The 24,233-nt window shown below is 33.0% G+C and overlaps 2 protein-coding genes across 6 annotated transcripts; one reads left to right on the top strand and one right to left on the bottom strand.

Annotated features, from left to right (window-relative positions):
* Positions 1–1,326: 1,326 nt before the first annotated feature.
* Positions 1,327–7,288, top strand: LOC107916804 (high mobility group B protein 15). Of its 5 annotated transcripts, none has more exons than XM_016846178.2 (7): positions 1,327–1,502; positions 3,132–3,351; positions 4,651–4,729; positions 5,302–5,464; positions 5,549–5,668; positions 5,882–6,282; positions 6,396–7,288. In XM_016846178.2, exons 2-7 carry the CDS (start codon positions 3,182–3,184, stop codon positions 6,819–6,821), a joined length of 1,359 nt encoding a protein of 452 aa, XP_016701667.1. In that variant the 5' UTR covers positions 1,327–1,502; positions 3,132–3,181; the 3' UTR covers positions 6,822–7,288. The 5 variants fall into 5 exon arrangements, with proteins under 5 accessions (XP_016701667.1, XP_016701666.1, XP_040958250.1 ...); XM_016846177.2 differs by having other exon boundaries at positions 1,327–2,098; XM_016846179.2 differs by having other exon boundaries at positions 1,365–2,990.
* A 69-nt stretch (positions 7,289–7,357) lies between these two features.
* LOC107916805 (ethylene-responsive transcription factor ERF062) lies at positions 7,358–8,968 on the bottom strand. Its single transcript, XM_016846180.2, has one exon. The coding sequence runs from the start codon at positions 8,881–8,883 to the stop codon at positions 7,651–7,653; it is 1,233 nt and encodes a 410-aa protein (XP_016701669.1). The 5' UTR covers positions 8,884–8,968; the 3' UTR covers positions 7,358–7,650.
* Positions 8,969–24,233: the final 15,265 nt, after the last annotated feature.

Below are 24,233 nucleotides of genomic sequence, written 5' to 3'. Positions count from 1 at the left end.
AGAGCTACTTATCATTTAATGAGGAATCTTTTGAATTACTTCATTTTTATTTTATTTATTTTAATATTATATATTTTATAAAAACTTTACGTTTAAAATTTAATTTTTGTTTAGAATAAGGTAAAATGTTTAAAAATTAAGGATAAAATGTAGAACATATATTTTTTATAATTTAAAATCCATATTTATGAAACAATCTAATTATATTCAATAATTAATTTTAAGTAACATATCAAACAATTTTATAACTTAAATTCATTACTTAAATTTTTAATACTTAATTTTTGAACACTTATTTTTTCAACATTTTTTTTTTCAGTTTATCAAACAACACCTTAAAAAATTCAAAATTATTGGAATCCGTCAGGGCTCGCTTGGCTCGATTTGAGTTCGAATTCAAAAAAATAAAAAAATTAGATTTTTGCTTAGAATAAGGTAAAATGCTTAAAAATTAAAGATAAGAGGTATAATATATCTTTTTTATAATTTAAAATCTATATTTATCAAACAATCTAGTTATATTCAATAATTAATTTTAACTAATATATCAAATAGTTTTATAACTTAATTTTTCAACATTTATTTTTCAATTTATCAAGTAATACATTAAAAAATTTAAAATTATTTGAATTCATTAAAGCTCGCCTAACTTGAGTTGAACTCAGGCCCAAAAAATACGAGTCTAAAAGGACTTGAGCTTGAGATATCCAAACCCGAAAAAATCGAGCTTTTAACTCGACAAATCCAAATCCGCTAAAAGAAATCTGAATGGGATGTTAACCCACCGTTTGCTACGTCTAATATGATTAAAAGTTGTAAGTAGTGATTTAAAAGATTTCATAAAAGAAGATAGCATTATATTTTCTCATAACTTCAACCTCCATTTGAAAGATAATTAAATACCTAATAATCATTTGAAAAAATCAAATCAAAATTTAGAAATCCTAAAAAGGAGTTTGGCGGAGGTTGGTAATTAATTAAGAAACGGCATTTAATAAATAAATAAAAGAGAGAGTGAGAGAAATACGAGAGGACCTATTAAATGTAATATTAATATTAATAGCTTTATTAAATACCAAGGAGCTGCTGTTACGGCACCCATTCAGGCATTTCTTTTCAATTAATTCCCACTTATTTTTTCATGCTTTGCTTTTCCTTCGGTCAAACTAAATATGTTCTTATCATATAAAACCAAATCTTTTTATAAACCCTAAACTACCCTTCGGACAACACTCAAATGGTTACAAAATGAGGGTGTATTTTGTCTTTCCCAAGTGAGATAGGGTTGTTTTCCTTCAAAAAAAAATTTCTCAACATCATCACCACAAGAAAAATATATATCATAATTGAGAGATATAATATTCAAATTTTAGATTTTATTATAATGAAGGAAATAATAATAGTAATAATTTCTAGTTTTATTTTTGGGTTATAATCTTAAGCTTTCTTCCTTAATATCATTTCATTTTGCATTTTTCCATTCTTTGTCTCTCATTCCTAAGGTAAGCTTTTCATTTTTTTAAAACTTATTTTGCTTATTTTTTTAAAGAAAAAAAAACCTCTGTCCTCTGTTATTTCTTCATCTGGGATTTTCTCTATTCTTTATTCATTATTTAATTTATATAAAACCATTAATACTTTAATGGACAACATAAAAATATAAACATTTAATAAAGTAATGAAACAGTGCTTTTCATTTTATATTAGTATTTTGTACTCCATGAAGAAAGGAGCAACCAAAAGAGTCCTTTTTTTATTTTCCTTTTTGTCCTTTGATTTGAAATTCAAGGTTAATATTTTAATGGTGTCTTTAAACAAAGGTGAGATTTTCCATTTTTCTTGGGTTTGAAGCTTTTTCTCTCTTTTATTTTCATTTTGTTGTTTGATGGAAGGGCACCATTGTATCAGTACAACTTTGGGAATTTCAAGCCTTTTTCTTTATTTTTGTTTTTAATTATGTTGTGGAACGATGAGGGGTGCAGCATTGTATTAGTACACATTTTGGAGTTTCATTTTGTTCTAGATTGATGGAAGGGCGCCATTGTTCTGGGATTACAAGCCTTTTTCTTTCTTTCATTTTGTTCTCAACTGATGAAAGGTGCCCCACTGCATTAGTACACCTTTTCGGGTTTCTAAGTATTATTTTTCAGTTTTCTATGGAAGTCGTACCATTTTTACATTAGTACACTTTGGACTCTCAATTTTTTTTATTTTATTTTGCTCTTGATGGGAGAGTACCTTTGTATTGTATTGTATTGTATCAGTAACCCATAGAACTAAATAATAGGTATTGTCAGATAAAAAGAAACTTCAAACTTGGTTGATTATGCATGGCATTGATATTTATATTATTTTGTAATATATGTAGGTAGTATATCTGTTCAGTAACCATGAGATACGAGCGTATCTCTAGAATGTCAGGGGCAAATGTTATAGACTATCATAGGCCTGTAAACTCTAGGTTCTGAAAAGAAAAAAGAGAGAAGAAACATACTTTTATTTTAATAGGTTTCTTTGAGTGTTTATTGTTTGGTGATCTCAAAGGCTGCTTCTTTTAGCATGGAGAAAAGGTCTGAAACTTTTTGATGTTGTGTTATTTCTTTATTGCTGTTCATTCAATTTACTCTGAAAGTAAATTCATAACCCTGATAGCTATGTTCCAACTTTTGCTTTTCTTGGACTTTGAATCTCTCCCTTGTTACTGGGAGTTATTACATCAATTGAGGTTGTTGACCTTATCAATAAGGTGCTGTGCTCTCCTACTTTTTTTGATTGTTATGTTTCAGTTCTGATATTGACATTGATTTCCCTTGCTGAATTATTATTTAATGAGGTTTTCTGCTTGTGAGTACTCTGTTACTTGTTTACTTCTCTTTCAATATATTCCCTATCTTTGCCTTTACTTTTTGCATTGTCTGCTTTTCTCTTCAGTCATCGGCTTTTCTTCTTGTTGTGCATGCTAGCCTTTGTTTTCTTTTGGTTTTGGCTTGGTAGGGTTTCTTTTACTCTGACTTCATTCTAGTTCAACAGTGTTGTTTGTCTTTGGATTTTTTTTTCTTCACTTGCATTTAAGTCTATAGAGCAGTAATAAAACGACAGCTAATGGTTGATATTGTTGGTGGTTTGAACAGTGAAGGGTTTGTCAAGGGTGGAATACTGAAAAACAAAAGGAATATAGTCAATGGCGTCAACTTCATTCGCCAAGCAGACTCTTGTGCCTATGAAGGAACCAGTGTCTAGCTATACTCCATATCCACCTCCTCTTGCAAGATATGAAGATGTTGTAGCTAGTCCAAAGCTTTTCCTCGCCACTTTGGAGAAGCTCCATGCTACTATGGGAACAAAGTTTATGTAATTTTTCTTCTTGATGCTTTTTTTTTCTTCTCCAAATTTACATGTTAGTGTAGTTCCTGTTTTTCCCTGAGCAATATAGTTTGGTTTGATTTGGAGTAATATAGTAAAAGAATAGCCTTTCTATGTCCATATACGTGAACATCAGAACATGCATATGCTTACGTCTGATGTTACCATCTAGATCGCAGGCGCGTTTGTCTTGCGTTTATGCTATGGCCATTTTATATATTATGGTAATATCCCTATCCTTGTATGTGTCAAACTGGTACTTGATGAAAAATGAGAGTTGGAGCAACTTAGGTCCGTTTTCATATTATTGATTAGGCTAATATAACGGTGTAAGGAATAAGACCCACAAGTATCATCCAGGATTTAGTTTTCAAATTATATTGTTTCATAGGCTGCTTTCTTTGTTTAGTATTTACGAACAGTGGTATGTATTTTCTGGTTAAAGACAGTGAATGGAAAAAATCTGTAAAGTTATGTTGATGCTTGGGAGGTTCTTAGGTGGGCAGTTGAGTAATAATTATGGAAATAAAAAGAGTTTAGTTGAATACATGCATATCCTAGATTTATTTATTGGTCATTCTTTCTTGGATGCTGCTTTATGATGTCAAGTTATGATTAAATCTTCTATTCTGAAGGTCCTGAGTTTGTCAAGTTTTTGGAAATCTCAAGTAGGCAGGGGGTAGTTGATATATAACCATGACTTCTCATTTTGTTCTATGTCATGATTTTATGTTTATCATGCGTATCTGCTCACTCGAAAACTATGGTACGGTCTAGCAACATATTGTCTTGTTTTTGGAGATCTAAAGTAGGCAGGGTGTAGACTGAAGTTGATACATAACCATGATTGCCTCATTTTCTTCCATGTCATGAATTTATGTTAATTATTCTTATCTGCTCACTCAAAAACTATGATACATCTAGCAACATATCATTTTGTTTTGGTTGTAGAAACAGGGTGATACTTGCTATATTCTTTGAATTGCAATTTTATCTTCTTCTGTTTTTGTGTATCGTGTTTTCTGGTCTTTTTGAGACCTTCACATGGTTGTATTTGGTTTCCGAATGTGTTCACTGAAATTGATTATCTCCATCTGCACTTATTTACTACATATAGTTCTTTCACTTTCTGATTGAATACATACTTTGTTGGCCTGAGCAAAGTAGAACCATGTTTGCCTTTTGAGACCAAGCTGCTGGAATTACCTCCTTTTACCATATTTCCAATAATTGTACTTGTCAAACTAATTTTTTAATAATTTCTTTGCCTTCTTGACTTTGATGTAGGATCCCCATCATAGGAGGAAAGGAGTTAGATTTGCACAAACTTTTCGTGGAGGTAACATCGCGTGGTGGAATTGAGAAGGTAATATTAAACTATGTACTCCTAGTTGTCTGAGTTTCTACTCTTATCAATTAACGTCATTGGAAGCCTCATTGTGGTTAATGAATTTCATTTATGTTCAATGTGGCCGTCTGAATTATTCTTGTTTCCATTCATACATGAGACTCTTTCATAAAGCTTGTGGACTTACATTATTCTGTTTATGAAATATGACCTTTGAAGATGACAGCAGAAATTAAAGATTTGTCTATAGGTATCTCTTATTTTTACGTCTTCAAATGCAAAAGTGAGTGCCACAAATGTCTATGAATTCTGCAATCTTCCTTGAGAAACATTAGGGATTCGAGTAGCACTAGGAACTAGAAATTGATCTCTCGAGGGCTCAATAACATTGCGGAGATTGCATATTGGTGTTGGTTACTTCAATTATTATCGAACCATGTTTGAGTTAAAAAACAAACTATGTAGTTTAATGCTACTGCTTCACATCCAGTTCAAACTAGGTGGCCCTATTGATTTCTGCAAAACTTAGACTTGGGGATGAGCTATGTACACTAATATTCAAATAATCATGTTTTAAACGGATCTTGTAGATTGTAAGAGAGCGGAAATGGAAAGAAGTGACTTCTGTTTTCAACTTCCCCTCCACTGCTACAAATGCATCTTTTGTGCTGCGGAAGTACTATGTTTCTCTGCTTCATCACTATGAACAAATCTACTTCTTTAAAGCCCGTGATTGGATCCCTGTTCCTTCTGGTATGCAAGTCGAGGGCTCAAACTCCTCTTTGAATAAATATCAGAGCATTGCTCCTAATGGTAAAGGATAATTCATATATGCAGATCCTCTTCGAAACCAACTACTACCGCAGACCCCTACTCAAGGTGCAGTGCGGCCAGCCACAGATATTCATTCAGCTGCTGTCCAGCAGCCAAGAGTAAATATTGCCGAGTCGCCTGCAGGTGCCTTAAAACTTTTCTATGATGAATGAAACTGTCTTTATGCTTTCACCTGTTAAGTTGTCAGTCATTCTCCTTGATCTCCCCCTCTTCCATTTTCGCCTGCAAACCATCCTAAACCTTTATAGCTTAACTTGGTTTGAATCTCAGTTACCGAGTTTCTAAAGTTTCACGAGTTTGGTCAATTATAGTCGTGTGTTTTTGTTGATACTGCAGTAAGGCCAACATCGACAGCAGGCACTCCTGTGATTGGGGTCATTGATGGGAAATTTGAGAGTGGCTATCTTGTTACTGTCACCATTGGCTCAGAGAAGTTAAAAGGTGTCCTCTACCAGGCTCCTCAGGGTGCAGCACCCCAAGTGCCACATCAGTACGGTGTATTTGCTGGCAAGAGTGACAGCGCTCATGCTTCATCAGGGGTGCAACGTCGGAGGCGCCGGAAGAAATCTGAGATAAAACGGAGGGATCCTGCTCATCCAAAACCTAACAGGAGTGGGTATAATTTCTTTTTTGCTGAGCAGCACGCAAGGCTGAAACCACTTCACCCTGGAAAGGACAGGGAGATTAGTAGAATGATTGGTGAATTATGGAACAACTTAACTGAATCAGAAAAAACAGTAAGAGCCGTAAATTATTCCGTAATTCAATAACTGAACATGTTTTATAACTATTTTCTCTTTTATAGTATGTTCTTAAGTTATTACTTCTTGGACTTTTTGTCATTGCTCAGGTCTATCAGGACAAAGCGCTCAAAGACAAAGAAAGATATAGGATTGAGATGGAGGATTACAGGGAAAGATTAAGGACAGGTCAAATTATCAGTGATGCAGTGCCCCTACAGCAACGACTTCCGGAACCAGATGTAGAAATGACAGAAGCAAATATGAGGCTTGATGGAGCTGAAGGTGGCGATTCTCAAACACTGGAACATGATAGCAGCTCCGGTGGAAGTGATTTCGAAGATGATAAAACTGCAGATAAGGATTTAGGTATGGAAGAATCTCCGGTTGTAGGGGTAGGCGGTGAATCTATGAATGAAGATGTGGAGATTTCAGGTGAGCTAATGATTGAAAAGTTCAGCATTGAGGGTGAAGAAAACTTGGGGAATGCTTTGTCAGAGGCAAACAAAGAACCAATGCATAGTGAAGAACACTAAAAAATCTGCTAGGGTTAGCATAAACATCGCGGCCGTGAAGTAAGTTTTTATTTAGTTACTTCCTTTTTATCTGTAAAAAGTTAGTTTTACTGTTAGCGGAAGGTTTTGTTTCCTAGGATGGGATGAAGGCAAGATATTTTTTTACCGGCTTGGGTAAAGTGTTGTGGTGGAGAAATCCCAACACCTGCAAAAAACAATCTCCCAACTAGCTTATTGTGTCAATGGAGGGCTCATATGTAGACTGTAGTTGACAACAAAGTGTAGAAATGCATGAAGAGAAAAGTTCTTTTTAATGCGTAGATATATGAATTTCATTCATACCCTTGGATTTGCTTGATTTTGATACAATTGTTGAGCAGACTAAACCAATCTTTCTAAGATTTTGATACAACTCTGTATAAGGGTATCCGACATGAGTATGTTCAATTTTTTTCTTAAGATCTATTTGGAGGATCCTTGGTCATGTCTATCCAAGTTTGAATATGCATGTTTAGGAATTAACATGAATGCATAACATGCTGGATTCTGTCAGCTTCTTACAACAAAATATCTCTATTCCAAACAGTTGAAAAACTCAACAAAAGTTTAAAGTCTAATATATGATTCTCCCACAATGTAAAAAAGTTGTACAATCTAATAACATTAATTGCATAATTGATCATAATGAGAACTAAACCCAAAAGAAAGTAAAATGAAAAAAAAGAGGAAATGAACCAAAACAATTGGCCTGTTCTGTTGGATAAAAAAAGTTTTGATTAAATATGTGAGCATGTGGTAGTAAAAGATGATACAAATATGCTAGGACAAAGATGAATGATATAAGAAAATGTCAGGAGTCAGAGACCGAAAGAGCATCCCAGATCATATCCATGTCCAAGGAAGGCATTCTACTTAACTGTACAGCATCTACATCTACATCTGATGATACACTCTCCTGAGTTTTCTTACTTATCTCATTCACTTCAGATCCTGCCTTGTTCTTGACCTCAAATTGCCACTCTCTTTTCTCAGTGTTCTGGTTTAAATCTTGGACTTTTGCCGATGTCAACGATGGGTCATTGGACTTCTTGTTGCCAGCAATGCCTTGTGAAATTGCTTGCAACTTGGCTTCAAGAAGTGCAGCAGTGTTCCCATTCAAAGAATTGGCCTTGAGTTGATGCTTAAGATCTGGAAAATTCAAATGTGCATATTCTCCACGCAGCATGTATGCTGCTGTATCGTATGCCATTGCCGCTTCTTCTGCAGTGTCGAAAGTCCCTAACCAAACCCTTGTCCGATTTCTCGGCAGCCGTATCTCGGCAACCCATTTTCCCCAATGTCTTTGCCTTACCCCTCTGAACAACTTTCCAGGGGATGATGAACCCTTTTGATGCTGGTTCTGCAACCTGCGTCCAGTGTACTTCATAGGTTGAGTCTTGGTAGTGCTAAGCCAGTAGTCACTAAAACCTTTGGATTGATAACTTGTCAAACTCTGGTTCATTCTAAGCCATTCATCCCCCATTTGAGACTGAACCTGACCAATTTGAGGCATTTGGAATGAAGGGTTTTGACACAAGGTCGATCCAGGTTCACCCTTTTTCCCCATGGAACCAATGGCTCGTCTGCTCGGATCTAACATGCCAGGTTCCTGCAGAAACAAGGTTAAGTTGGGGAATTTCGATGTTGTAGAGGGAGAAGGTGGTTCAGAAACTTGAGCTTGGTTTAGTTTCGGAAAAGTCTCCAAGAAGTTCAATGGCATAAAACCATCCTTGACCTCAGAAACAAGACCACCATGAGGGGGGACAGAACTGAACCCTGAAACAAACAAGCTGGAATGATGTTCATTCAAAATATCTTGTCTGAGAATTCCAGGGATGTTTTTTAACAAATTGGCTTCTAGAGACTCCTCAGGTGAAGAACTGGAATTGAGCCTATCAGGTGAAGGAGATGAGGATGATGATGAAGGTGGTGACTTGCTTAAAGCGCCCCAAATGATAGGACCTGTTGGCGTGCCATAAATATAAGAAGGCCACTCCTTGTTCATCGAAGTTTCTGTTTTGGGAAATTGATTCTCCACGCTCATAATTTTTGGCCGAAAACAGAACAAAATTTAGGAGATGTATATAGAAATGATGCAACTGAAAGTACAATACGTTATATATTAAGCTTCTGATAAATCCTTACTATAATAATAATATATTAAGGGAACCTACTTTATCTATATATAAATACTGGTATTTTAAAATTTTAGCCTTTCAATAGAAACAATTGCTTTTCTTTCAATTGAAACAGTTGTTTGCCACGTGCAAGCAATTATCTTTCTTTTCTTTCTTTTTTTTCTTATTTGATGAAGAGAGAAGAAAACAGATAGAAAGAATGGGAAAGATAAACTATCAAGTATATGAAAATAAACCAATCAAAAGCTTGCAGATGAGTTTTTCATTTGTTAACTGTGAAAGTGATGTAGGGTTCTTAGGCAGGTGAAAATTCTCCCATGAAAACGACTGTTAAGAACCTCAAACTCCTTTACTTCCATCCATGGCATTCTTGTTTTAGACAATGGCCATGTGCTTTTCTCAAACACTCACATGACTGCTTCCTTCCCTTTTACTTTCTAACAGTAATTTTAAATGATAGTTGCACTTGACGAGATTTAAATTGCAATTACATCTATGCTTTCAATCTTACCGTAATTTCAGATGTAATAAATCCTATCATGCTCCATGTCATCAACAACGAAGAAACTTCAATTTTAGACCTCATCATGTCCGATGCAAAATTTTAGATTTGGGTTGAACCCTGCTTAAAAAATATTTTAAAATTTTGCCTAAATTTTATTTAAATAAAAAAATATTAAATTCGAACTCGATCCGACCTGCCCATATTATTTTTTATATAAAAGTAAATTTAAAAAATATAATATATCAAATACACTAAAAATATTAAAATAAATATTTCCTAATAAATTAAAAATATGTTAAAGAAATATTTATACTTAAATAACATTAAGATAATTGTAACTTAACAAGCAAATGCCTCCAAAATAGTATTAAATTTAATAATAAAATAAAAGTTATACAATATCTAAATAATAACAACAATATAAAAGCAAAATGACAGCAAAACAACATCAAAATGACAGCAAACAACAACAAAACAACAATGAAAAATTAGGCAAATTTGGGTCGGGCAAAGTAAAAAAAAAATCTTACTGGAGACTATGTCCGTTTAGAAAACATATCTTATTTTTTACCCAAGCCCATTTTTGGGGCATATGTTTTTGCCCAAGCCCTTCTACATTTCAGGCGAGCCTTTGGGTGTGGGTTGAGCCGGCCCTTGACCAAGTCTAGTTCAAATTGTAAAAGGTCTAATTAGGCTAATAGTCTTCGTATTTTAACAAAGTTTGATATTTAATCGAGGGTTAAAATATGGCATAAGTCCTTGTATTTTTTAAAAATTTAGAATTTAGTACCTATACTTTTATTTTGAGAAATTTAGTCCCTTTATTTTTCAAATTTCAAAATTTAGGTTCAACTGTTAATAGGTTAAAATAGTTTTGTTAAATTTAGGTTCATCACATCACAATGTCATTGTTCTAGTTTCATGACTATCAAATGAGTATTTTTTTTTAATTTGAAATGCCATATCAACAAATTTAAAAAAAAAATAATGTTAACTGGTCAACCTGAATTTTGAAATATGAAAAGTAAAGGGACTAACTCCTAGAAATAAAAGTATAGAGACTAAATTCTAAATTTTTTAAGATTACAAGAACTTATGACATATTTTAACGTTAATGGAATAATGAAAAAAATATTAGCTCTTAATGTTTATATATATATATTGTCATTTTGACTCTCTTTTTTTTTATCAATTTCAACATCAACCTTTAATTTTTTAGTCAAATTACTATTTTTGGAAAAAGTAGTTAACTAAACTATTAAAAATTTTGAAGAAATTAACTAAAATGTTTTATGAAGTACACATAATCTGCATGATAATTTATGTGTGCGTCAAATTAACTTTTTATGTGCACATGGATAGCACCATAAAATGTGTACTTCATAAAAAATTATCATGAAGTACACATAAATTATCATGATTATTATATTAGCACCATAAAATTTTAACGATGCAGTCAAATTTTCATAAAAAATAACAATTTGACTAAATTTTGAAGGATGATGGCCAATGTGATAAAAAAAGAATTAGGGTCAACAAAAATTATAAATATTAAGAACTAAATTTAATATTTGTAAAGTTATAACCCAACCGTTGATAGCATTAGTATTTGTCATCAAAAATTATTTACTACTAAATATGTTTACTTCATAATGATTTAACAAAAACAAATATTAACAAACTAGAATCTAAAAAAAATAAAACTAAAAGAATTTAGTAATTTTTATCATTCTAAGTATAAAAATTAAATATCAAACGTTATTCAAGCAGTCCCTAAATTTACAACCTTAATCTCATATTGTAATTGTTAATTTTGTTTGGGTATTTTATTTTTATTTATTTTATAATTTATATTTAAAGTTTGTGACTGTTCATCCTAACAATGTGTTCTCCAACAATATTATAACTGCTATTTGAATCACTGCATCTTACACATATAGTCTATACGGATGGATAGAATTAGGTTAACCTAATTCATAATTGTTATTTAATGTCCTTGTATTACAGATAATCCTTAGTTATGCAAATCATTTCCACGGTTTCATTGTCAATATTAACATCTAACTTTGAATTGAAACAAGACTTGCTCCAAAATTATGTTTTCCGATGAGGAAATCATGATATGAATGCTTTTCCAACCCATTAATATATATAGAAGGCAAATTCATGAACAAAAAAGAATATGTTATTTGGCTTATCTTGAAGCTGTCTTTTGAGATGAGCATGGAGGCACTTAAGCAGCTGTCATCAATTCCACCCTTCCCCCCTCCAAATTTAGAACCCCCTAATGATTAGAAATCTAATCTTATGAATATGTGTGGAGTTATGGTTAATCAATGCCACTTGGGATAACCATTTCCATGGAAAAGAGATTCCAATGAGTTATTTTCATTCACTTTAGGTCATAAATTTGATTAAACTATTTCAAAGCTTATTTAATAGTGCCAGCACATGGTGTTGGCCCTAACCTAAACGTAGCTTATTCCACTCTAATGCTTGATTAATAAGAAGAAGCATGAACCCATGTTTCTTCAATCTCGCTTTTTGCTTTTGTTTTTCTTTATTCCTTCCAGTGTTTCGGGTCACAAAAACAAGAAAGCAAAATAGAATAAAAACTCGTTGTCAGCACACATTACTATTTGCTTTGTTGTGGCATGTGAAAACTGACTTGTTTAAAGCAGTGAAATGACAAATCATGATGTGTTTTTAATCACACTCTTTGTTTCTAATCTCTTCCAAAACCCAGCAGGCTCCTGTTTCCCAACCTGGAAGATAAGGATTTTGCCTCCTCCTCCTTCCCCTTCTTCACTTCACATATTCATTATCTAATATTAATTCAATCTCATGGCTCAGTGTTTGTCTCCCTCCCTTTTGTTTGTGTCAGCACATCTCCACTTAATAAAATACACCTCATGAATATATATAAATATCAAACTTTAACAATAAAAATTCATAGAGATTAATTTATTCATTTTTTTAATAAAAAATATTTTATGCATACAGAAGGCCACAATATGGGATAAAGAGAAATACTGCGAATATTGACCTAAGAATGTTATAAAAGAAAAAGATTGCAAGAACCCAAGTTTTTGAGAAGCTAGCTAGCTAATCTTAGTCACGGTTGTTTTGATGTTGCTAATAATGTTCTAATTATATGTTGCAACATACAAGTTTTTCTATATAACTTGCTGGGATTGCCAACTCAAACAACAAATTTTTTGATTCAATGTTTAGAAAAACAACATAATTAACCCCAAAATAATAGAACAATTATTTTAGTATAAACAACAAAACAGTTATAAATGTTGAGATTGATTACCTCTTAAAAATAATTTATGTATACATACAGGTGGGAGTGCATTGCATAATCAACAGATCCAATCCTTTTTTTTTTTTTTTGGTGCAAATTTGGTGAATATTCTTTTCTACACCTGTGTTTTGATGTATGAAAGAGAGAAGTTTTGTCCTTTGTTGACAGTTTGTGGGATGTTGGCATCTCAACCTTCACAACTAACCTCAAAAACCTTTTAGTTAAAACTATGATGACATTACCAATAAACTATTTGCTCTTTTTGTGGGGCTTAGCTTACACCATGAATAACACAAAGTAATGCTACCTAGCATTTTCACTAAACAACTTCCCTTTTGCTTTTATAATTATAGTTTTCTTTTCCTCATGGTATTTACATTAAAGAAAAATGGTGGAGGAGTTTGATCCCGTAGCAGAGAAAGCCACACCTAGTTTTCTTTGATCTAAGTTAAAGCAGCCCAGAGATGAATGATATTCCTTACATGATATCCACACAAAGTTTGATAAAGGAAAAAAGTATACAAAAAGGCGAACTAAAACAAGAGCAACAAAACGGAATCCTTCTTGTACAAATGTTTCAATCAACTTACTCTCTTTTTGATCTTTATGTTGGTTGTTAATACCTTGTCTAGGTAGGAAAGAGAATCTCTCTCTCTCTCTCTGTATGTAACAATCCCTCCCTATATGCCTATCTACCAGAACCTAAGAATATCATCTTCATTATTTTTTATATGGATTAGTATTTGTATATTTTACATAAATAAAACTATCATGAATTTTGTTAATACAACTTATTTTTTTTATATCAGTTATTTTAATTAATAATTATAAATTAAATTATAATATGATTGAAAGTAAGATTTTTCAAACTCGTATTTATATATATACTATATTACAATACCATAATCTCCTAACATTTTGAATAATTTTCATCTCCATCTTTTAAAATAATTCCACTTTGGGTTAAAAACACATGAAAAACCTTTATTTTCTTTTTACTGGGACAACTCAATTTAACAATGTAAACAACAAGCCTTCTAGATAGATCATGTAACATGCATACACTCATCAAAAATTTTTTTCCAAACATAAATCAAAATGTGACATACATACGTAGACAGCCAGCAAACCCTGGAAGAAGATACAATAGAAAATCTTATCTTGTCATTTGGAAAACTAAGTTGGTAGTTATCTCCTCATCATGACTTCCACCAATTCAAGCAACTTTAATTATCAAAAGTAGGATTGGAACTGCACATTTTAATACTTCTTTTTTCTTTAATACATCTTTCAGCTTAAGTGTACGAAAATAATAATATATAAATATTTTTGAAAGAGTAAAAGTGTGTGAATAATTAGAACTAAAATTAAATCAATATCGGGATTGAAATATATAAAATTAAATTAAATACATTGTATCATATTTATATAATGTGATTTCATATTCATTAACAGAATTATGTTTGTTTGTAAATGTTGAAAGAATTGATTAAATTGACCATTTTAGGGATCCATGATTATGATCATCATTGATTAGTTTAATGAAACTAAAGAAAGAGCGGCAGACCATTTAGGGCATTCCATGTGTCAAAAGGTTTGCGGTCCAGAATTGTTGACTATTCGATTCAAGGAAGGTTTTATCACAAGGTTGGGTTTTAAGCAAGTAATTATTATCATGTAATTCAATAAAATTTAATACTAAACCAAAAATACAACTGTTAATTTTAAATGTACAATTCCAAAACTCCCTTCGTACCATTAATATAAAGTTATAGATAGTACATTATTTCTTGAAAAAGAAGAAATTAAAAATTCATCACATTGGTGTGGGCATATTCAGTCCACTTGGTTATATATAAAAATCCTAGGATAAGTTTGTTTACTCCAACATTGTCTCTTCAAATTACAAAAGGGAAAAAGGTTTTCCTTCTAATTTATATTATTCTTCCACATAATGCAATCCAACAACTCCATCTAAGGACACAACTGATTCATCACTTGTTTATGTCATTGACTTGTTCTTTTCCTATATTTTATTTTTGTCTTGTTTGATAATGACCACACATTAACTTACAATCAAATTTGGTGGAGGAAAAACAAAAGTGAACGTCATTTAATGCTATAATCTCTTTCCTATGGAAGCTAAGAGGGAGGTTGATTCCCAGTAAAACACCGTCCCAAAAAGTTAAATTATGCTATTAATTCTTGTATTTTATAAAAGTAATGAATTAATCTCTATATTTTTATTTAACCATTTTTAGTCCTTGTACTATTAAGCAGGGGTGAAGTCAGAAAATTTTTTAGGGGAGACCAAATTAAATTATAATTTTTACAATAGTAAAAATGTAATTTTTTAATAATTAAATAAAAAAATTTCATTTTTAGGAGGGTTAAAGTACAATTTTACCTTCACTAATTGAACATTTTAAAAATTTTAAAGGGCCAAAATAGAACATTTTCAATTTTAGGGGGGTCAGGTCCCTGCCAGCCCCCTAGATTCGCCCCTGCTATTAAGACTTTAAAATTTCAATCCTCATCAAACAATCATTATTATATTCATTAAGTAAAGTTCTACTATTTTCAAAACTTGATGTGCTAAACATATTATCATATGTGTAATATCATGTCAACTTATTATTTTCATATATTACTCACTAAAAATCCTGTTAATGGATTGTTGACTGTCATTTGCATTAAGATTGAAATTTCAAATTTTAAAAAATATAAAGAATTAAAATGATCCATTTGAAGAAAATTGACTAAATCGATAACTGTATGCATGGTACAAAACTAATAATTGAATTTAACCAAACAAATTTAATTGTTACTATTTGGGCTGAGACTAAAATTTCAAAATTCGAAAAATATAAAAACTAAAATTAATCAAATAAAAGTATAATGACTAAATCTACAACTTTCGTAAAGTACATGAAATAATAGTAGAATTTAACGAAAAGAAATTATAACACAAAACTTATTTTTTTAGGTAATATATAAGACATTTTTAAAGGGTTTTATTTCAATAAGAATATTTTAATCTTACAAGGGATGTTGTAATAGGTTGTCTCATATTTTATTTTTCGAAAAGACTTTCATACGTAAAACATAAAAACAAATTAATTAATAAATTATAGATGCAGGGAATACTTTCTGATTTTTAAAAGGGTGAAAAAGAAAAGGCAGAAAAGGGAAAGGAGAGAGGGTGAAGGCGCATGGGTTGAAATCCAGGATTATTTGTCTATTATTAGAAGTAGAAGATGAACGTGGTGGTCTGAAAGCAGCGTGGGTGGCACGTCATTTTGATTTCAATATCCTTCCTCCTTACGAAATTTTGAACCATTGTTTAAATTGAATATCAAAAAAGAAAATATCATATTTATTTTCCAATTATTAATAAAATAATAGGGAATACCGGTTAAATTAGTTATATATGCTAAAAAGTTTTATTGGCTAAATAGGTTGATTTTTTTAAAAATTTAAGAGAATAAATCATTTTCGTAGAGAGTGTGCGAAAGTGCGTGCAACTGGATATATTTTTTATCCAATTGGTAGAAAAGCGCACTTAGCTGAACACCCTTTACCTTTAAATTGTAATTTTTGACTTTTTTAATATAATCAACTTCTTTAGTCAAATGATTAAAAGCTAGTGATTTTATCATTGAAGTCTATGTTTGATTTCTCTTCCACTCACATTTATACTTTTTATTTCATGTTGTTTTGAACTTTTTTTTAATTAATATTTTTAACATATTAGCTTATTTAGGTAAATGGTTAAATAATAATTTCATTCTTAAGACCTAAGTTCAATTCTCCTTTTCTAAACACATTTATAATTTTTATTTTAGACTGTTTCAAGCTTTTTTTAATTATTAATTAAGAAGTATATTGTTTTCAAAAAATTATTTTTAATCCATCTTTTTAATTATTCTTTTATTCATAAAATCAGATAATTATTACAAATATGATTGTTTTAGTAAATATATTTTTTATATGTGTAGTATTTATTTTTCAATCCATATTATGAGTGTAGTAAATTTAGTATTATATATTTTTATATGTGTGTTTAAAATATTTCACGTATAAACATAATGATATTTGAAATAATTAATTGAAATAATATAATATATAAAGAAGTTATTAATTTCAAATGTTTTAAACATAATTATACATGTAAACTATATATATTTATTATATAATTACAAAATTATTATTTAATTTTATGAATAAAAGAGTTATTAATTAAAAAGATTAAAAAATATGAATTCAAATAAAAAATTGAAAATAATATATTTATTAATTAAAAATAAAAAAAACCTTGAAACAACATGAAATAAAAAATAGGTTTAGAAAAGAGGAACTGAACCTGGGGAACCTGGGTCTTAAGGGTAAAATTATTATTTAACCATTTAACTAAGGAAGCTAATATATTAAAAATATTAATTAAAAAAAACTTAAAACATGAATCATGAAATAAAAAAAATACAAATATGGTTGAACATGGGACTCAAGGACAAAAACACTAGCATTTATCTATCCGACCAAAGAAACTAATTGTATTAAAAAAGTCAAAAATTGCAACTTAAAGGGCTAAACGCGCTTTTCTGCCAACTGTACAAAAAGTGCACTTAGCTAGACGCGCTTTCACACACTCTCTCCAAAAACATATATTTCCCTAAATTTTCAAAAAAATAACTTATCTGGCCAATATTTTTTTTTTGGCATATATGGCCTATTTTGCCGGGAATATGAGTGAATACATTTTTTTAGATAGTGTGCATGCAACAATTATTATCATTGTTTGTCGTGCCTAATCTTATTATATAAAATTATTATTTACCCTTACATATATAACTATTAACGAGTAAAAAAGTTAAAAATGCATCGGTTAAAATATGTTCCAAGTCTCTGTACTCTTTATATACTGGAATTTAATCTCTTTGCTTTTATTTTTATAAGTTTAGTTTTTTTTAGATTTAAATTTTTAAGTTTAATTGTTAACATTGTTAAAAATTCTTCTGTTAAATTTGTTGTACGATACTTTAAAATAAAAAATTTACTTAGTAGCTATATAAAATAAATAAATAATATTTGTAATAAAGTTGAATTTAACATAACTTCAATGAAGTATCTAGTGTTGATAAAAAAGGGTAGTTAGGTTTCCCTGAATATAGTTAGAGACTTTCATGATGTTCTTAATTGTTGCAAAATGATGGACCTTGGCTTAGAGGTCATAGATTCACGTGGTTTAATCTAAAACTTGCTAATCAACTTATCTAGGAGGTATTGATTTAGTCCTTGCAAATGTTTCTTGACGTTTACTTTTAAGAATGCTACTATTTATCACCTTACTAGTGTCACGGGGCTAGTGCTTTTCTCTCGCGAACCGTGCGGCCTTAGGCGATTCGTTCGTCCAAACTCCCCTAAGTCAGCCTTAACTCAAGTGAGGATTCTTATAGAACTCCTCCAAGGTACCAACTGAAGAGCGGAAACGATTTATGCCAAACGAAGCTAAATCAAATAACAACAGAAAGCCACAGAAAGGAATGCACAAAAGGTGTTTGAGTAAATGCTCTCAGAACTCTATTACTCTTAAGAATTCAGAATATAATGGAATGAGTACAAATGAGGGGGACGCTCTCTATTTATAGTTGAGCTCCCCCAAAACCGACAGTCAAGATACATTTACATCGACGGATGAGATTAACCATATCCCTTAATTTTAGGGATTTACAAGATATGCCTTATCAAATCTAATCTAATCTTTACAAGATATGATTCCCTCTATCTTCTAAGATTAGTTACCATATTAGCCTAAGTTGCCATCTCTTCATTATCGGGCCAACCAGGCTTCAATCTGACAGGCTTGTCCAATAGCTCTTTGAATCGGGCCAGTTCTTGTGGGCCAAATGATCCCCATCTGAGCAATAGACCTCCATTGGATGCATTTGGTGTGATGGTCACGGGCTTTGAACTTTGGCCCGTGACATTCTCCCCCACCCATTCTCGCAACGCCCTCGTTGCGACTTCTGAATGGCACTGAAATGATTCGTCTTTGAACACTCTCGTTGCCTTGGCTTCTTCCTGACTTGCCTTGTGATCAGGTTGTACCTTCCCTCGGAACCTTTGCCTCGGCTTCCATCGCCTCTTCACTTGAACTGTTGCACTCGTTGGTACATCTTGTTGGCAAGAAGTCTCCACTCTACCTTGCCTCAACTTTGACTTGTTCTCTCTTAAATCATCTTGATTCTCACATCTTGGCTTCGTATTGCCCATAGTCCCTTGGCCTCCTTGCTCTTGAACTTCGAAAGGGCCCCTACGACCTTGCCAAGCTAACAAGTCAGAATTCAAAACACTATCAAAGTGTTCGCAATGTACCTTACTCACAGCATTTACTTGTCCCGACTATTTTTGCATCGCTCTTTTTTCCTTGAAGCCCGATGCACAACCCACCTTTCCCAAAGGTGTCGGCCCCACAGTCGAATCTGCAGGCTTCATATCAAACTCTTACGCCACTAACACTTCCGAAGGAGCTTTCGTAACTACCCGTTCTATCAAGTCGATGTTCCTCCCATACGAAACATCTTCGACTAGTTAGATTGACGACAACACCTTTGCCCCCACTTTCATATTTCGATGCACCGGCACAACAATCTTTGTTAACGGACCGGTGATAATATGGATTTGATTGGCCCATGGATACAGAACTGTTTGAATCCTGTCAATGAAGTTTAAGCCAAGTACATAATCGTAATCATCTAATTCGATTACCTCAAAGTTTTCTTTGCTCTTCCATTCACCGATTTGTAGCTCCACATTCTGAACTACACCCATAGTTGGGGCCTCCTCAAAATTTACTGTCTTGATCTTCTTATTCGATTTCCTAATCGGAGGACTAAGCTTTCTTGCAGCCTTTTTCGATATGAACAAGTCCAATGCTCTCGTATCATTAAGAGCACTTCGCTTCTGACCCGCAATGTTGATGTCTACAAACATCAACCTTTCTTTACCATTCCTCTTTTCAGGAAAGAGCACCATCGAATTGACCCTCGATGGCTTTTCCTCAATAAGCTTTGCCTTTTCCGGCTTATCACTTCTCTTGATAGCCGAAACTGAAGATACCTTTGGGCAGTCTCTCTTTATATGCGGTCCTTTACAAAAGTAGCACCGTAACTTTCCTCTCCTTTCTTTCGGGCAATTAGGTCTCCACTTCCCATTTCGTGGTTTCCTATCATCACCATCACTACTACTACCATTGCCATCATAGCTTTGTCCATCTTCATCCTCCTCATGGTACCCATCATTGCCCCTCCTGTTGGGCTTGGAAGATTTAAACCTGTCCTTTCTCGGAACAAGTTCCATTGTGGACTCCGCTACCATCATAGCTTTGGTAAGTTCTTGAACTCCTCGACGTTGCAATTCTTGCTTCGCCCATGGTTTCAACCCATCTGTAAAGGAAAAAATGCTTCTTCCTCACTCAAATCAGAGATCTGGAGCATGAGTTCACTGAACTCTCGCACATACTCCCTAACTGTGCCCCGTTGCGTTAGCCGTCGCAACTTTGCTCGAACTTTATCCTCGACATACTCAGGGTAAAACTATACCTTAAATTCACTTTGGAACTCCTTCCAAGTCCCAATTTCGGTCCCACCATGTCTCACATCAGTGGACCTACGTCTCCATCATAACAAAGGTACATCAGTGAAATACATAGCAACAGTGTTTACCTTTGTAACATCATCCTCGATGTTCATCGCACGGAAGTATTGCTCCATGGCCCAAAGAAAGTTGTCCACTTCACTTGCAGACCTTGCCCCTTTAAGCGCCTTCGGCTTGGGCGCATCCATCGCTTGTGGCTTAGGCTTTGAAGCCATCATTCCATTCCCTATGCCAACCTTGAAAATCTTGAGCTCCCCCTTAAGCTCATTGATCTCCTCCTTCAAAGCTGTCACTATAGCCTCGAGAGTATCATCCTTCTCAGCCAACTTATTCTCCGAGGAACCGATAATATCCCACACAAATTTCCTGAGCTGCTCTTGCAATGTTCGCAACCCATCATTGTGTCTATCATTGATATCGCCGATCCTCTCCTTGACGTCCCCCATGGACTCCTCAAGAGTGACAACTCGATCGTCTAAAGCCAACAATAAGTCCCTTGATCGACTCACTTTTCTGGCCCTTCCTCGGGTCTCCATTGGTTCACTCTGACCAACAACTTCTTTCGACATCCCAACAGTGCCTTCGAACCAAAAGCTCTGACACCAACTGTCACGGGGCTAGAGTTTTTCTCTCGCAAACCGTGCAGCCTTAGGCGATCCGTTCGTCCAAACTCGCCTAAGTTAGCCTTAACTCAAGTGAGGATTCTTATAGAACTCCTCCAAGGCACCAATTAAAGAGCGGAAGCGATTTATGCCAAACGAAGCTAACTCAAATAATAACAGAAAGCCACAGAAAGGAATGCACACAAGGTGTTTGAGTAAATGCTCTCAGAACTCTATTACTCTTAAGAATTCAGAATATAATGGAATGAGTAAAAATGAGGGTGAGACTCTCTATTTATAGTTGAGCTCCCCCAAAATCGACGGTCAAGATACATTTATATCTACGGATGAGATTAACCATATCCCTTAATTTTAGAGATTTACAAGATATGCCTTATCAAATCTAATCTAATCTTTACAAGATATGATTCCCTCTATCTTCTAAGATTAGTTACCATATTAGCCTAAGTTGTCATCTCTTCATTATCGGGCCTACCAGGCTTCAATCTGACAGGCTTGTCCAATAGCTCTTTGAATCGGGCCAGTTCTTGTGGGCCAAATGATCCCCATCTGAGCAATAGACCTCCCTTGGATGCATCTGGTGCGATGGTCACGAGCTTTGAACTTTGGCCCATGACACTAGAACTAGGTTTTGTTTATCGTCCTATCTTAGTTAAGTTTTGCGTGAAACCCTTCAGTAGTTGTGAGAAGACTTTTCGTTTCCAAAAAGTATGGCTTGACCATCCCAAGTTCAAGCCGTTCATGGATTATACCTGGAATGCTAGTAACCTAAACCTTGGAGATCTTGGCCGTTGAAATCATTGCTGGGAATCGTAACTTTTTCAGAAATGTTTCTCGAAAGAAACACAATATCCTTGCTTGCCTTATTGGCATTGAGAGAGTATAACACCTCAAATTCGATTTGAATGTTATGATCAAATCTGGAGATGTTACGAAAACAGTTGTAAATCTAGTTTTTCGTAAATTTAGGAAAAATATCGTAAACTTTTATTACTTAAGCCCAGGTTTAATAGAAAAATACATCTAACTTAACTTTATAGTTGAAAATGATGTTTGCTTACATTTTCTAAAATGAATGCTTTGCAGCGGAAATTCTCAGATCGTTATATTTTGGAAAAACTAAGTTTATTTTCTCGAAATTAGTTGTTTGTAGACATACATTTTTGATAAAACGTTTTTAATAGTATCATGCAAAAATTGAAAATAAAATCCCAAAAACCAAAAAAATCCAAATATTGCAAAAGCTTAAATCCAAATTTAACTGAATCAAATGTAACAAATTTATTGTAACTGAGCTCTCATGGTACCAACCCACCTAAGTATGAGGATTACCTGAAAATACCAGTCAAATAGAAAATGAGTTTTTGAAACTTAATGTATAACGAATAACTTTAAACAGTTAATTTATATCAGACATGTTTAGCAGAACAGAATCATATTAGAACAGGACAGATACAAAAATATATTTCTGCCCCCATTCGTTACACACAATCTCCAACCATCTTAACACACTATATGGGGAATGAAACTGTAACACCCCTTACTCGAGACCATTGCCGGAGTCGAGTTCGAGGCGTTATCTGTCCTAACTTACTAATTTGGAACATAAAAATTTGCTTTTGAAATTAATTTGTTCACATTTAATCAATACGTCCCTAAAAAGGACACTCGAGACCCTAAAGCATGCAACGAAAATGGTTCGGGTCCAAACCGGGAGCATTAAAAACTTTCCGAATACTTAAACAAGTCAAAATAATTTATTTTACTGTTCACAATAAAACTGTCCACTCGCGTAATAGTCACTAATTTAATCATAACTTGACTTAAAAAACTCGAAATTTAGATCCGTAAATTCTTCCTGAAACTAAACTCACATATCTTCTTACCAGAAAATTTTTAAAATTTTTGGTTTAGCCAATTAGTACAGTTTATTCGTTAAAGTTTCCCCTGTTTCACTAGTTGACAGTTCTGACCTCTCTGTACTGAAAATCAATCATCTCATTGTACAAAATTCATATAATGTTCTCATTTATTTCTTTTGAAAATAGACTCTTGAAATCTAGGCATATAAATTATGACCCATAATTATTTTTGTACAATTTTTAATGAATTTCTAAAATCATAACAGGGGACTTCAAAAACCATTCTGACCCTGTCTCATTAAAATTCAAATATCTCAAAATATAAATTTCATTTGCCTATAGCATTTCTTTCATGTGAAAATAGATTCGATAATATTTAATTCTATATCTCTTTCACTCTCTAATTCCATTTCTACTATTTTTGGCGATTTTTCAAACTCACTCACGTCACTGCTGCTGTCCAAAAAATGTTTCATTGCAAATTTTCTTTTACTCTTTTATGATTTCTTTGTTTTAACCACCTTTTATGCATCCACAACACCAAAACATATTCTTAAATAGCCATTTCAATAGGTAATCATTATCCATATCATAAGAATCACACAAAATAACTAAGTCCCTATACATGTCATAACTTAAAACATTTCAAACCACCGAATACCAAGATGTTTGTTGATAGTGTGAGGCATTCTCTGACGCTCTTACGATCCTCGATTTGGCTCGGTAATACTATAAAATAAAGAAAATAAAAGAAGTAAGCATAAAGCTTCGTAAGTTTACAAGTAAATAAATAACAACATTTATCATAAATAATTTTACTTATAAACTATCATCAAGTATCATGCTCTTTACTTCCTTCTGTACTTACTCTCTTACTCATTTACTTCCTTCTGTACTTACTCTCTTACTCATTTACTTACTTACTTAAATAACTCATAATTAAAACATACTCCTCCCTTGCTGAATTTCTTTCTCAACTGATAACTGAGATATTTTTAACTCTTATAACTCTCCTGAATCTGTTTATTATGCTTTTACCTAAACTTTCATAAATATAATTTTTTTCTAGCCCGTTGATATCATTTGGAATAATAAGGATACACAGGTCTCCTATCTGATAATAACATGCCAAAGCCATGTCTCAGACAAGGTCTTACATGGGATGTTTCCTGTACACTACCAATGCCATATCCCATATATGATCTTACATGGGAGTTCTCATATCGGTGCTCATGCCATGTCCTAGACATGGTCTTACGGGAGACCTCTCATCTCAGTGCCAACGCCATGTCCCAAACAT

Source organism: Gossypium hirsutum, chromosome D10, assembly GCF_007990345.1.
Source record: "Gossypium hirsutum isolate 1008001.06 chromosome D10, Gossypium_hirsutum_v2.1, whole genome shotgun sequence".
Taxonomy (NCBI): domain Eukaryota; kingdom Viridiplantae; phylum Streptophyta; class Magnoliopsida; order Malvales; family Malvaceae; genus Gossypium; species Gossypium hirsutum.
The sequence above is the reverse complement of the archived record's forward strand: the minus strand, read 5'-3'. Positions and strand labels throughout refer to the sequence as shown.

Excerpts from the sequence above, each read along its gene's own strand:
- LOC107916805 (XM_016846180.2), bottom strand. The coding sequence starts at position 8,883 with ATGAGCGTGGAGAATCAATTTCCCAAAACAGAAACTTCGATGAACAAG.
- LOC107916804 (XM_016846178.2), top strand. The coding sequence starts at position 3,182 with ATGGCGTCAACTTCATTCGCCAAGCAGACTCTTGTGCCTATGAAGGAA. Across the intron at positions 3,352-4,650 it reads ACTATGGGAACAAAGTTTAT|GATCCCCATCATAGGAGGAA; the intron begins GTAATTTTTCTT and ends ACTTTGATGTAG. Across the intron at positions 5,465-5,548 it reads TTGGATCCCTGTTCCTTCTG|ATCCTCTTCGAAACCAACTA; the intron begins GTATGCAAGTCG and ends TCATATATGCAG.